Source organism: Nanorana parkeri, unplaced genomic scaffold, assembly GCF_000935625.1.
Source record: "Nanorana parkeri isolate BGI_ZX_2015 unplaced genomic scaffold, ASM93562v1 scaffold311, whole genome shotgun sequence".
In the NCBI taxonomy this organism is placed as follows: Eukaryota; Metazoa; Chordata; class Amphibia; order Anura; family Dicroglossidae; genus Nanorana; species Nanorana parkeri.
Window position 1 is genome coordinate 778,320 of NW_017306579.1, and position 14,420 is coordinate 792,739.

At 43.8% G+C, this 14,420-nt stretch overlaps 1 protein-coding gene across 1 annotated transcript in view; it reads right to left on the minus strand.

Annotated features, from left to right (window-relative positions):
* Positions 1–7,631: 7,631 nt before the first annotated feature.
* PLRG1 (pleiotropic regulator 1) overlaps positions 7,632–14,420 on the minus strand; it is a 51,393-nt gene continuing 44,604 nt past the window's right edge. Inside the window, exon 15 of the mRNA XM_018557930.1 lies at positions 7,632–7,707. Within this exon, the coding sequence (XP_018413432.1) occupies positions 7,648–7,707 (60 nt within the window). The 3' untranslated portion in view covers positions 7,632–7,647. The remainder of the gene's footprint in view (positions 7,708–14,420) is intronic.

Consider the following 14,420-nt stretch of genomic DNA (forward strand, 5'->3'; position numbering starts at 1 on the left):
CTCTTCTGTGTACATTGCATGCATGCCCCTTACCAGCTCTGAGTCGTAGCGCTCTCCTGCTCTACCCTGGCTGGTAAACAGTCATGCACACTTGGAGCTCGGTGATGATTTATGAAGGGCAACATCAGTCATGTGATAGAACACAAAAACATTTAAAAAAAAAAAAAAAAGGTGTTTGAGCAGCAAAACATTTTTAAGAAATGGTGGTTTGATATTTTATCTGCCCAGATTTTAACTGTAATCACTGTAGATTCGCAACTGCTATAAATAACCTTCCATGTCTGATGGTGGGCCTTACAGGCAGTAGCCTTCCTAGCTATTAACGTCTTAGGAAACAAATTCAGAGATGCTCCCGACTCAAAAAACGGGGCTTCAACATCCTTTCCAAAGCTAGTGATTGTGAAGTGGGATGGCAAATCATTCCTTGGGAAAGAAGATCCTGATGATCCAACAGTGCGTACAGATCTGCTGGGAGTCTCATCATGTTGGCTTACCACATCTGTCTGGGATGAGCAATGAAGATCACCAGAATGCCCTACATCTCTAACCTGCAAAGCAGACAAGGAAGAGGTTTCAGTGAAGAAAAGAAGTAGAGCAGGTGAACTAATGCCACAGAATCACACGAGCATCCACTGTTTCTGCTAGGGGATCCCTGTACCTGGAGATAAACCTGTACAGTTTGTTGTAGAACCTGGAGTGAAAAGGTCCATATGCAGCATCCTCCCCAACTGCAACAAAGGTCCTGGAACATCTCTAGGTGTAGGGGCTACTTCCACAGGTCCAAGTGCTGCTGGCTGAGGAAGTCCATCTGGGGGTGGAAAAAGTGGAAACTTGAAGTTGTGGCAATGTCTGACTGAATTTGGATCTGGTGACCTTTCAGCAGGATGGTCCAATACTGCAGAGACAGCCAAATCACCCAAAGTTCCGGGATAATAATCAGGAGACGAGACTCCTCCAACAGACCAAGTCCCTGCATCGACAGGGTGCCCAGCACTCCTCCTCAGCCTGACAGGTTGGCATATGTCATGCGGATCTTTCACAATAGAGGAATGAAGGAATTCCCTGATTCCAGAGCCAATTGAACCATCATGCCATGGACAACCTGATTCTCAGTTGCAAAACGTTCACAGTTACAAAACGAATTGGACTGTCCAGGGACTGGACTGACTTGTCCCATAATGATAAAATGTTACGTTGCAGAGGTCTAGAGTAAAACTGTGCACATGGAACATAAAACATATTGTAAATGAACAAGGAGAGACTTTAAAGGAGAACTATGGGGTCAGTGTGTTTCCCCATAGTTCTCCTTGGGGTAACGGGAGGACACAAACTAGCGTTTGTGTCACAAACCCTAAGCTAAGTATACCGCGAGCTACAGCTCGCGGTATACTGAGACGCCGCACCTGGAGCGGATCCCAACTTAGATGACGGGATCCGCCCAGCTGCGTGAGTGACAGCTGGCTCTGCCTATCTAGAGGCAGAGCCAGCTGTACCCGCCCCCTCCCCCGTCCGTTCCGCCAGTCAGCGCTGGCAGATCGGAGTGGGGAGAGGGGAATCCAGCCCCTTCCCCTGTCACAGCAGAGAGCCATGACAGGATCGAGAGGTGAGGGAACCCGGTATGTGTTCCCTCACCTCCCGATCTACTGAGCCAACCTGTGACAGTCTCATTGTCACAGGTCGGCTTAGAACTATGAGATGAGTGGAAATCACTCATGTCATAGTTCTCCTTTAAAACTAAACTCCAATCTGATTGGGGTCTGTTACTCAGCCGGCATTGGTATCGAGTACAATCTGACCATGATCTGTTAACATCTGCGTCAGGGTAGGTGATGCTGCTTGAGAACTGCACATAAAAATCCACAGCACTTAAAAATTGCCAGGGGCTTTTAAAAGTAGACTCCACAAGTACAAACTAACCGTAGTCTATACACCTGTGGCCTCCATTAACATAGGGCCTCTGCTCTGTATAGGTCCAAAAAACTGTGCTGGAACATGTGGTGGCTGGGCAGAACCAAATTGTTTGACAAACAAACTCCTTGGTCACAGGCTACTCTAAATACAGCAATTAGCCACTGAACAGCATGAACACACATGCACTCCTGAATTAGAGCTGTGTCATCAACAGTCAGGGAGAAGGAAGAGAAAGAGAAAAGTAAAAAGAGGAACATGTCCCATTAGTGCCTGTTGTACAAAAATAAAGGAAGGATTCTCCATGTGACCAAGTTATGAAGTACATAAGCAAATCTCAAATAAACGAGGAACTAACTCCAACACGAAATGGTCAATTAACAACAGATGCTACTGTAGTAAAAACGTGACCTCAGTACTTTAAAAAGAGGAACCTCAACCTGGTACAAGCCTGCTAGAAACTCACAACATACTGACCTGAATAGTGAAATCCTGTTTGAACGTAAATACACAAGGGAAGTCACTGTTGACTGAAGGACTTTAGAAGAAAGAACACCAGCATAGATAATGTTCTGGGAATCTACACTTTTTGGTTAACTGGAGTTTTCAGGGTTCCATATCGGTCCTGAATCTAACAGTAGCTGACAAGTAAAGAAGCTGCAATAAATTCCGAGCTGCTGCAGACGGAACACCAGCATCAATTGGGAAAAGCTGTGTTTGGTGGTTGACTGGAGAGACTTCTAGGATTTGACATATGCTGCAAGAATCTGCCAGCAGCTGTTGATAGTAGAAAAATAAAATCTTCCAATCAGAGAACAGCAGAAGTCACGTCCCCTTTTCTGAAGAGTAGAGATCACCAGCACCCAATGATATCCTCAAACATGTCCATTTAATTGGACAAAATGTCACAGTAACAGCAAGCCAACGTTTCGGAACCACACAGGGTCCCTTCCTCAGGGAAGAAAAACGGTTTTTTTTTAAGGTCACGTTTTTCTGCCCTGAGGAAGGGACCCTGTGCGGTCCCGAAACGTTGGCTTGCTGTTACTGTGATGTTTTGTCAAATTAAATGGACATGTTTGATGATATCATTGAGTGCTTGTGGTTTGTGTCTCTACCCTGTGTCTACAGGGAGCCATCCGTGGTTGTCACTGCGAGCACCGTTTTCTACATATGCCTGGATTGCTGCAAGGTGTGCGGAAGGCTTCCCCATCTACCCATCACTTTTCTGAAGAGACTAGTAAAACAAAATTGAAAATTGGTATGGTGGTTGTGGGTGGGGTATCCTGTGCCGACAGTGTTCCTCAGTGGACAAGATTTTTAAAGATGCTTACACTGAGTGGTTCTTCTTACCATTAATGACATAAATATGAGCTCCTTTAGCAGTTATCTTAATACAGCATATTCAAATCACTACAAGAAACAAATACCTACCAGATTGTACTATTAAATTAGCTTTTCAAGTTTGAGTTAAAGCAGAATTATTATAGATATAAAAGACCCACATTCAATTTATGAAGTCGCCAAGAATCTTTAAATGTATTCTTTTATAATTGGTCTGATTTATTAAAGGAGAAAAGAGATTCATATAAACAACAAATGTTAATATGAATTTCAATTATCCAATTGTGCAGATGAAGTAAACATGAATTTGCTTTTCACATGATTAAAGTGAATATTCACACTATTGTGTGAAGATTCTCAAACTCTTTTAGCAAATCAGCCTCAATATCTGTTTTTTTGTTTTTCTTTAGCAACCCAAAATTCACTGCATAGGAGGAGGACAAGTAAGTCAGATGGACACGACTACATTGCACGGTACTACCTAAACTTACAGAGGAGGAGAGAGCAGAGTGATGACTTCCGTATGCTGCTATCCCTTCATTATCCAAACACAGGCTTTGGCAGATCCATGACCAATTTGTATTACTCTACTTGCAGTTGAGAACAGTGAAGTCAGTTGATTGGCAGAGGTAAGTGATAATCAAGAGAAACTGACCAGCACTGCAAATCCTTTGGCAGTTAAACTGCACCTACCGTATGTAATTTAACATTAGCAGATTGCCTACAGTTCCGTTTTAAATCTAGTTAAAACCCATAATACACATGACGTATATACATTGAGGGGTCCATACAGTCTGCCAATTTACTTTCCATTTAATGCTTTTGTCTGTTTGTCTCAGTGATGTTATTCGTGAAAGCATATATTGCACCAACTGAATGCCAAGAGAGTACAAAGGTTACTGACATTCAGAATCTATCATAGTGAAAGGTTACATCTTATTCTGATCAATTTTGAAAATGGGCTATTTTAGTGCTGCAACTAGCAATATGGGTAAATGTCATTTGTGAGAAAAATGCACTGTGAGCCAAGCACGAACTGGCAGGGTCGAGTTCGGTCCCCGAGTGCAGATGCGTAATTCATGAAATAAATTAGATGCTTAATGGTATACACTAAGATCGTCCTACGCAATGCTCTGTGCCCCTGCAAAGTTTGTCACACTGGGGAGGATACAATTTATTGCCTATGTGAAAGCTGATAACTTTATGTAATATTCGGATAATAAATTATACTCGCACTCACTTGGTAGTTGTCGCTCTCACATTGCAGATTGAATGTTTTAGGTCTTTATTATGACAATAACGGGCGAAACATGAGCAAAGCTGCAAGTATCCAATGTGCTCGCATCACTTGCTGCAATTATGAATCACCTACCAGCTTCCTGCTTCTCTCCCCAATGCTCAATGGATACCATATGAAGACCATATGACCATTAACAGTCACCTAAATCTGTCTCAAGGTGTGAACTAGTCTCGTTTGTAAAATTAGAGAAGCTCCTCTTTATATTTATTCATATTATTGCTTATTTCTTACAAATATTCTCAAAGAAAAAGTGAGCTCACAAATCGATTCATACAGACTGTAAAAAAGTGAACAGCAAACTAGGACTGCAACTAATTATTATTTTCATAAATCGATTCGTTTGCCAATTATTTTTTCAATTAATCAGATTAAAAAAAAAAAAAAAATATCATCCTTAAATATGAAATAAAATACACAAATACAGTGTTACACTGTTTACTTCAGAATAAAACTGCATGCAAAATTTTTTGCAATCGCACTGCAAAGCACGGCATTGGGGTACCATGCATTCCAGTGCGGGTGATCACACTGTGGGTGGGAGGCAGGTTTGGGGTGCCACTTAAATGTAAGGCACTGCAACGCAACTCCAGCAGCAGAATGTGTCAGGCTGAAATCAAAAATTACTTTTTTCCCACCTTTTATAATTTGTTTTTTTAATAATTGTATTGTGAGCACATGGCGCTTGAATAGCTTCAGCCAGGGAATGACAACTGCCAGTGGCAAGATTCCGCAGATGGCGACTGAATGTATATACAGCAGGTAGTGGGCTGGTGCAATAAGCCACCTTGCTATTGGCCATTTCAAACTGCAATAGCCAATAGCAGACTGGCTATTGCACCCGCCCCATTGCTTGCTGTGCCCTCCCTTCCAGTGTGGAGGAGAGGTGAGCTAGGGGATCCAACTAACTATTCTCATAATCGATTTATTGGTTGCAGCCCTAAAACAAACCCCTATAAAAAAAGATATACATTTCCCAAATGAATAGCAACTGATTTAGGTTCTCATTTTAGCTTTCTTATATATCTATTGCCACACAACGATACGGTTTGATTTTCTCTTTTTGCCTGTATTCCAAAAGCACATCATTGACACTTGCATTTCACAGTACCAGTCCTAGATGCAACAGGATTAAAACTATACACAGGAAAACAAGTAAACCCTCAGTACAGGTATTGTAAAATGTATATTTAAGTGAACTTGCAATGATAGAGAGATAAGTGATGCTATGGCAGACTTGCCTTTAAAGGTGCAGGCTCTGGGCTGTATCCCTCATTTTGGTTGTGCTTACTTAGTCATTGACTTGGAAAAACATACAGGCAGTGAATTCCAAAATCTTTGAACTGTGATCAGGCCAGTAACTCACTAAGTACTGAAGTCAGGAGAAACATAACAGCCTCAAAGCCTGCACCTGTTCAGCAAAGGCAGCTCTCAAACCTCACAGACTATAGAAAAATGAACAGATTTAGGGTTCAGACCTCTCCGTTCCTGTGCATTGCATTAAGGCAACTCATTCAAATGACTGGGCTGCCATGAAAACAGACCATTTCTCCAGTCAGTGCATCAGAAAGCATTCACTGAAAAGCATGTGCGTCAGGTTAATGGATTAGGGTGCCATTGACAATGAATGGCACCACTCCTGCTAACGCCCATAATGTGCATCGACACGTTCCCACAACGCACAGCACTGTAGAGATCTGAATGGACCCAAATATTCAATATGTAATGTATGATCTAAGATCTGATGTTAGCTTTGAGCTACTCTAAGAAAATGATTCAGAAGCAGACAATTGATTCCAGGATGGTGGTAATGAAGACCACGTGCCAGTTTTGCAAGGTCTTGATTGCGCGGCTTTCCCTGGCATCCGCTGCCACACATTCTTCCATTTGGCTGATGGGAGCATAATTGGACTTGTGATATTCCCATTGATGTGCATGCTTCACAGACCTCAGTCTTAATCCATCCAAGTGCCTAAGCTGTAAATATCCTTTCTGGACTACTGAACAGAATTAACATTAAAAAAAAAAGTCAACTGTTCTGTTTAATGTTTTGAAGCCTAACCGCCTTTAGTGTTACATCATTTTCCATTTTGTAACATTGAGGTTTTGGCCAGGAGAACGGGAATCATAGATAGTTTCCTGTTTTACAACTTGAAAATATAATCTCAGATATGGAATCCTGGCAATCTTCAATCAGCTACTGTCTCTTGTGTTCAGATAATGCTCAATGTCTTAAAGGGGACCTTTAACGTTCCCTTGAACACTGCCCAATTATTTAAACCACTCCACAAGGTAACAGTGAGATTCTCCCTCACATTCCCATATTGCAAGCAATAGCTGAAACTTCACCCTACTTTTATTCCCATTCACTCTGCATACAAAATCTCTGTCTGGTATAATACACTCACAAACATTCGTTATATCGGACTGTAGGAGCTGAAATATAATATAAACCTTCCACCATAGATTCAACAATAACTCACCTTACTACCTCTAAATTTAAGAGCCCAACAGCTTATTAACATGTCAGCATCAAACCTGAATTGTGTACATATCTCCATTTTATTGGGATAGAGAGGGAAATATAAAACATTTACTGAGAAAACATCTGGGTGGCCGCTACCAAACACTGGCCTTCATCTTGTTAAAATGAAAGAGGTAATCTCTTCACCTGCTGGAGTACAGTAATTCTGCATAATGGGGCAATATTTCAATACGCTACAAACAAAGGACTGCAATACACGGCCAGTTTATGTTGTGTGCTGGAGAGCTTGCTTTGTAAATATGTTTTCTTTAATGAGCTCAGATCTTCAAAACCGAGAAAGGAAACGAGGACACAAGTTTTTCTTCCTACATCGTCTCTGACTTTTATAGGTTTTCTTCATGGAAAAAAAAGATGTGACGTCTTCCAGGGATCACAGAACAAATAGCCATAACAGGATGTATTTTAATATAATGATGAAAGACAAAGGCTGCAGCCAAAATTATGCTGAATGTTTGAAACAGAATCCTTGCTTGTCAAATTGTGATAAAGAAAAAAGTAAAATGTAAAAAAAAAAAAAAAAAAAAACGCCCCCCCCCCCTCCCCCAGATGCAGCCTATTAAAATCTTTTCCTTTTGATAATTTCAGGTTTCCAGCTCATTGGATGAGTTTCTTCAGTCTGAAAGAAGGAGAAACAAAATTTTGAATAACTTATTTGTAAGACAATGTTTTATTTACAACAACACTTTTTAATATGATTTTTGGAAAAGTATTATGAGTATCCCCCAAGCAAACCTTTTTAGCCTGGGCTTATTCAGACAGGTGTCCACGCCCGTAAAAAGTTAGAGTGAGTTGACTGCGTGCAACAGCCTGTTCTTCTCTAAGGGATGACGCGGCTGCACACAATTACATGCGGTCACATGCACACCTGAACCTGCACATCCGGCCGGGTCTGCGTGCCCGCACCTTGACGCACACCGTCTGTGTGCAAGTGTAGACACCCGGATCCACATGGATGTGCAGGTTCAGGTGTGCGTGGGTACGCGTACCTGAACTAAGGTGCACCGTCTGTGTGCAAGTGCAGACACCCAGATTCACACGGGTGTGCAGGATCAGGTGTGCGTGTGACTGCGTGTAATTGTAAGCAGCTGGGTCCTCTCATAGGGAAGAACATGCTGATGTGCACAATTACAAGCAGCACCTGTCCCTTCCGCGATCGGGTCTTTTTACAGGTGTGCACACTGTAAAGGTGCCCACACACCTTGCAACCGTTTCTACTGTACGGTCACACGACTTTTGTCTTACGAACATGTTCGAAAACCAGCCGAGAATCGTACGATTTTCAGCTGGTTTGTGGCATGATCGTAAGATAATTGCCGCACAGGCCGGTGTGCACAAGCGTACACTGCCCGTTCAGCATTGTGGTCATCGGAAGCCCGCCCCTCAGCAAAGCGGGCTTGCGATTGTCGCAAGTACGATCTGCCTGTCCAAGATGGGCAGATCGTATGTTTTTTCAATGACCTTACAACCATCGCAAGACCAAGTCTTGCAATGGTTGTAAGGTGTGTGGCCAGCTTAAGGACGTGTATGCCCGTCTGAAGCAGCCTACAGAATGAACCATAAAATCCACACTGCTTGTCAGCATTACCAAATTACATTAATTTGGAGTAAAAAAAAAAAAAAATGATATCCAACTTGCAATAACTAAGAAAATACTGTTCCTGAGCAATCTAGTGCAACCTATAGCCTAGGCAAAATAGATTGCATGGTCTCTGGATACCAGGAAAATTAAGAGTGCTTTACATCCCTTTACAGAATGCAGTTAATCATTTTGAGACAGACCATGTCTGATAGACTGCCACTGCGATAAGAGGTTCAAAAAGGCAAACATTGTGCACCACCTCTAAGCAGAAATCAACAACTTCAAATGGGAAGTGCATCTGTTCCCCTATACATAGATACAGTACATAGTCAATTGTGTGTGTACAACTGACTATTACATCTACCTATATGGGCAAAAGTATGTGGATGCTCATTCAAATATAGAGTTCAGGTGCTTCCATTAAAGGGTATTGCTAATTCAACAGCACACCCAGACATTTTAGACAACTGTATGTTGCCAGCGATTTTCTGCTCCAGCAAGACTATGCCCCTGTGCACAAAGCAAGCTCCATAAAAACATGGTCTGACAAGTTTGGTGAGACACTGAGTGGCTTGCACAGAGCCATTACCTCCAATGTATTGGACACGGTTTTGAAGAACTGGGATGATCGCAAGCTAGGTCTTTTTGTCTAAACATCAGGGACTGATGCTCTTTTGGCTGAATGGACACAAATGACTAAAAGACACACTGCAAAATCTCTAATCCAGAAGATTTTAAACAGCAAAGGAAGTGGGGCAACTCCATATAACTGCCCAATGTCCAGAAAGCTTATAAAAGGTGCGGTGGTCATGTGTTCACAAACGTTTAGCCATATAGTGCCATTACAAACTACATACAGAAACAAGCAAACTTACATCTTTTTTTACATGAACTTAAAAAAAACATTGACAATTCTTTATCTGAATTTACCATAAATCTGAAAACTATTTCATCGTGATTTTTAGATTTGTAAATGCGAACTTCTTTTCATGTTCAGGTTTTAGCCATTAGACTAGTTTTTTGAGGATGTTTAGAATTTGCAAAGCAATATTAGGAGTCAAGAATATTCTATTCCATTGACTCTGGTGAAACCTAGAATTAAACGTTTGATTCATTTTCAGGCCCACTGACTACCAGGTTTATGGGAATGGTCCACGTCTGGATTAAAAGGCCTATTGTCCATTAGCAGCCACCACACAGGATTTCCTCATATTACTTTTTGAAATCACAAGCTAAGAGAGGAGGTAGATGTTTAGGGTTGATTACAGCTTGCTAGGATTTTGTGCTCACTTCTTACAGCAGGCTGTGCAGGAAATAATGTCCTGCAAAATCTTACATATAAAAAGGTGGCTAAAATGATTGCTTTCTGGCATTAAATGTTTCTAAGTAAGAACCACAAAAGTTCAAGGTAATCATTTATTCAGCTGGTTATAAAGCGGTTTCAATAATTTATCTGACTACTCAAATGAAAAATGTCCTCAATGTGATCTTTCTATCGGATGACAGCAGCGTTCCATAAATCTAATTAAAAAGAAAGACTGCTGAGCAGAGTCTCATTAGAGACCTGCAGATACGCTAAGGACAAAAGTATGAGAGGAAAATGAAGGCATCCAGGTTTGGACAAAAAAAGAAAAGAGTTCAATGCATGTCTGGTTAAACATCTACAAATATCTCCCAACAATAAATGCCCTAAATCCTCCAGTGCAGGTCACATGCCCAAGCCACCAATGCCTTCAAGATGTAAGGCAAGTACTTTAACAGATTCCTCTGTAGTGTTTTGGGGTAGTCGGTAATAAAAGCATTTTAAAGGCTATGTCTATGCAAAACTGACAGTTTATAGGAGACACCAGGATAGGAAGTACAGCAGTGATCTCTTCCTTTTGTGAAGCAGGAATCCCCCTTTTGTAGTATAAATGAATTACCAAATCTCAAAAAACTCATAATCAGACTTTTCACGTACCAATCCACACAAAATACCTATAAAAGCAACTGATCTTTAATATTTTTTTTTTTAAAGATAATTTTTATTGATTTTTGCAAGTGTCAGAGACACAACAATGATAACAACAACACCATCAACAAACAACAATTGGGTCAACATAACCCAGGCATTTACACATCAGTACACTCTCTATGTTTGTCACGAGGTTGCAAGGTTACACAAGCTGTGGATGCAATATTCAAGGTTCAAGACATGGTGATAAAGCTCTAAGATAGGTATCACAGAACATTGAGAAACCAACTCAGCCACATATATCAGCCGACCAAGAGTATCACCTAGGACTCATAGGTCCAGGACTGGGGGACTCAGGGCCAAAAGTTAGTAGTACTACCCCGTTTCCAAATTTGTGTTTGAGGAGGCCAGCCATGGGTCCCATATGCGGCCAAAGCGTGTCGGGTTACCTCTCTGCTCGTATGTTAGTTTGTAAATGGGGAGTGCTTGATTGATCAGTCTTTTCCATTCGCCCAGGGTGGGGGCCGTCTGGCTACCCCAGACTAGGAGAATGGTTTTCCTGGCATAAAATAACAGGAGGCGGATGAGTGTCTGAGAACGGGAGGCCAGTGCTAGCTCCCCAAAGAGACCCAGGAGGCAGAATGAGGGGTTGCAAATGTTGGGGAAGCCGAGGTTGACCTCCATGAAGGAAGTGATTTCCGACCAAAAGGCTCTTATGACGGGGCATTCCCAGAAACAGTGCAAGAAGTCGGCCTCTCGCCCGCAGCGCTTAAAACAACGCGAAGTCGGGCGTAGGCCGAGTCTATGCATCCGGGCGGGAGTGTAGTAGACCTGGTAGAAGAACTTCATTTGGATCAGTCTGTCCCTAGACGCTATTACAGATGACATATAGCTGCTCTCAAAATCACCCCAATCATCTTCCACCAGGTCCGGGAGGAGCGACCGCCACTTCTGTTTTCGGTCGTTAAATCTACCGGCTCTGGAGGACATGAGTTCCGCATAGTATGTGGAGATCAATTTTGACGAACCTTCCTCTCGCAGCATTCCCTCCTGGGGTGACTGGGCTGGTGTAAAAGTAGTTGAACCAAATTGGGTACGTATCGCATGCAGCAGCTGAAAGTAGGCCAAAAAATCAGAAGGGGGTAGTCTCAGCTCCTCCCTAAGCTGTGGGAAGGTAAGCATTACCCCATTTCTAAACAAGTGAGACAAGGATTTAATGCCTTTTGAGGACCAGAAGGCGGCTGATGGTAGACGTTGCAGCACTGAGAGGGCAAGATTACTCCACAAGGGGGAGAAGGGAGAGTGGGACCATTGAGGTGATAAGCTATTAATAACATATCGTAGGATCCGGACAGTTACAGAAATCATCTCCGCCCCTTGCTGCTTTTGGGTATGATTAATCCCTCTATAAACTACATTTTGAAGGGATTCAAAGGAAGTTAGTATGGCTGCTTCAGTTGCTGTACATGCGTTTCCAGCTTGGGGGAAACTAGTAGAGGGTTAGGGGCCATATTAAAGTCGCCCATGATCAACGGGGCCGTGGGCATGGTCAGGGCAGCATTAGTGATCGCATAGAGGATTTACACCCCGGGGGGGGGGAGATAAACGGAGGCCAGTGTCAAGGGACTCCCCTCTATCGCCATATGAATGATAACAAATCTCCCGTGCGGGTCAGTCTTAACCTGGAGAACATCAGCATTAAGCGACTTAGCTAGCAGAATGAACACCCCACGTGAATATGATGAGTATACAGCAATATGATGAGTATACAGCATTAAAGGATTTGGCTACCCAGTGTTTTTTCAATGCCAGAATCCTAGATCCCAGCAGATGGGTCTCCTGCAGTTTAAAGAGGAAGTCGAATACAAGGGAGCGTTTGAGGCTGGAATTCAAGCCCCGAACGTTCCATGAAATAAATTTATATTGCATCAGAGGACAGGGAAAGAGTCAGGGCAGTTAGAAGGTGAACCTGTGAATTGAAGCAGCGAAACCTTGTGAACCAATGCAAGCTGTAGAGCGTCATAACATACAAACAGTAGAAAACGTCAACCGACTTCCCAACATGAACTACCATTCCCATCCCACCCCGCTTGTTAACCCAACTCTAACAAGCCCGGACCCCTTAACGTAACCAAAACTCAAGCACCAAGTGCAAGAACAGTGCCCAAAAAGGCTGGGGGTGTAGCCACTTCTATCAGGACCCGACCCAAACATTTCCAGGTCCCAAGTGGTAATGACATAACATGGCGACGGTTCCCCTAATGCAGGGGGGATGTCTCATCGCTTCCACGGACAAGAGCACCGGCCCAGGGAGTAGTAGCAATGCAGTCTGACTAGTCCACGTCCAAAGGAATAGTACCGCGTCAGGATACTGGGCCAGCTGCATCCAACAGGAACTGAAAGTTAGCATGGTGTTGTAGGAGTGACGTTCAGCTCCCTGTCCATGGATAGGCGGTGTGATCCGACAGAGGAAAAAGTACTCAAGTGGACAGGTTAACGGACTTCATTGTGGCGGCGTCTCCTCTGGGGAAGACCTTTACCATCCAGCCAGTCCGAGGCTTGGGTGGGTGAGGAGAAGAGTTGTACTTTACCATCCCTTGTCACTTTCAGTTTGGCAGGATAAAGCATGGCATAGGCGACACCCTCCTGGCGCAGCCGCTTTTTGACCTCCAGGAAGGAGGACCGCTGGCGTTGTAATTCAGCGGAAAAGTCAGGAAAAATGAAGACCCGATTCCCATTATAGGAGAGCTCCCCTGCAATCCGTGAGGCACGCAGAATCGCCACTTTATCCCTGAAGTTGAGGATCCGGGCAAAAATAGGTCTGGGAGCGGAACCAGGGGGAGGCAAGGAGGGTGGTGTGCGATGCGCCCGCTCCACAAAGGAAGGAGAAGAGGGGGTGAAATCTCCAAACATCTCTCTAAGCCAATCTTGAATAAATTGCTCAGGATTTTGGCCCTCTGACCGCTCAGGAAATCCAACAAAGCGGACGTTATTCCGCCTGGAGCGATTCTCCAGGTCATCCATTTTAGCTCTGCAGGCCGCTAGCTCCCTCTGTAATCCAGCAGTATCCCTGGACAACGGGGTCATCGCATCTTCCAGGATAGTAATGCGGCCCTCAGTTTCGGTGACCCTGTCACGCAGACCCTGAACATCATGCTTCAGCAGAGAGAGGTCTATATGTACCCCCTCAATCTGTGATGCCAGGGAGGTTTTGCAGTCCCGAATAGCCTCCATTAATTGTAGGAGGGTGGGCTCAGCAGGGGCCTGTGTGTCTGCAGGGAACGTCTCCCCCATCCCCCTCTCCTCAGAGGCCCTGCCAGCACGTTGTACAGGTTGGCCTTTTGTGTGTTCAGCCTGGGGGGATTGTGCTGCTTTCCCCTTCATGCCCAGCTGGGACAGTGGAGCAGATTTCCCCTGGGAAGCCCCCTTACTTGAGGATTGAGGAGTCCCCGTCCTCATCGTGGAGCCCGAGGAGGTGCGGAGGGCCGCATGTCCGGCGCCATCTTGCCGCTGGAACCGGGCCAATTTTTCGGCCGCTGAGACGTCCCTTTGGTCCCCGATTTTCCCCATCGCAGCTGCCAGGAGGATCCTGAGGGAGAGCGGAAGGAGCCCGGGTGCCGACCGAGTCGCTGGAACCGTCAGGATAGGGTAAGGATGAGAGTGGGACCGGAGCTGCTGCGATCAGCGTCCGTCCATGCACGCCGCTTGGCCACGCCCCCCAAATGATCTTTAATATTACAAATCAATACGATTCCATAAAATCAATACTTGATAAAAACCATACAAAACATGGTTA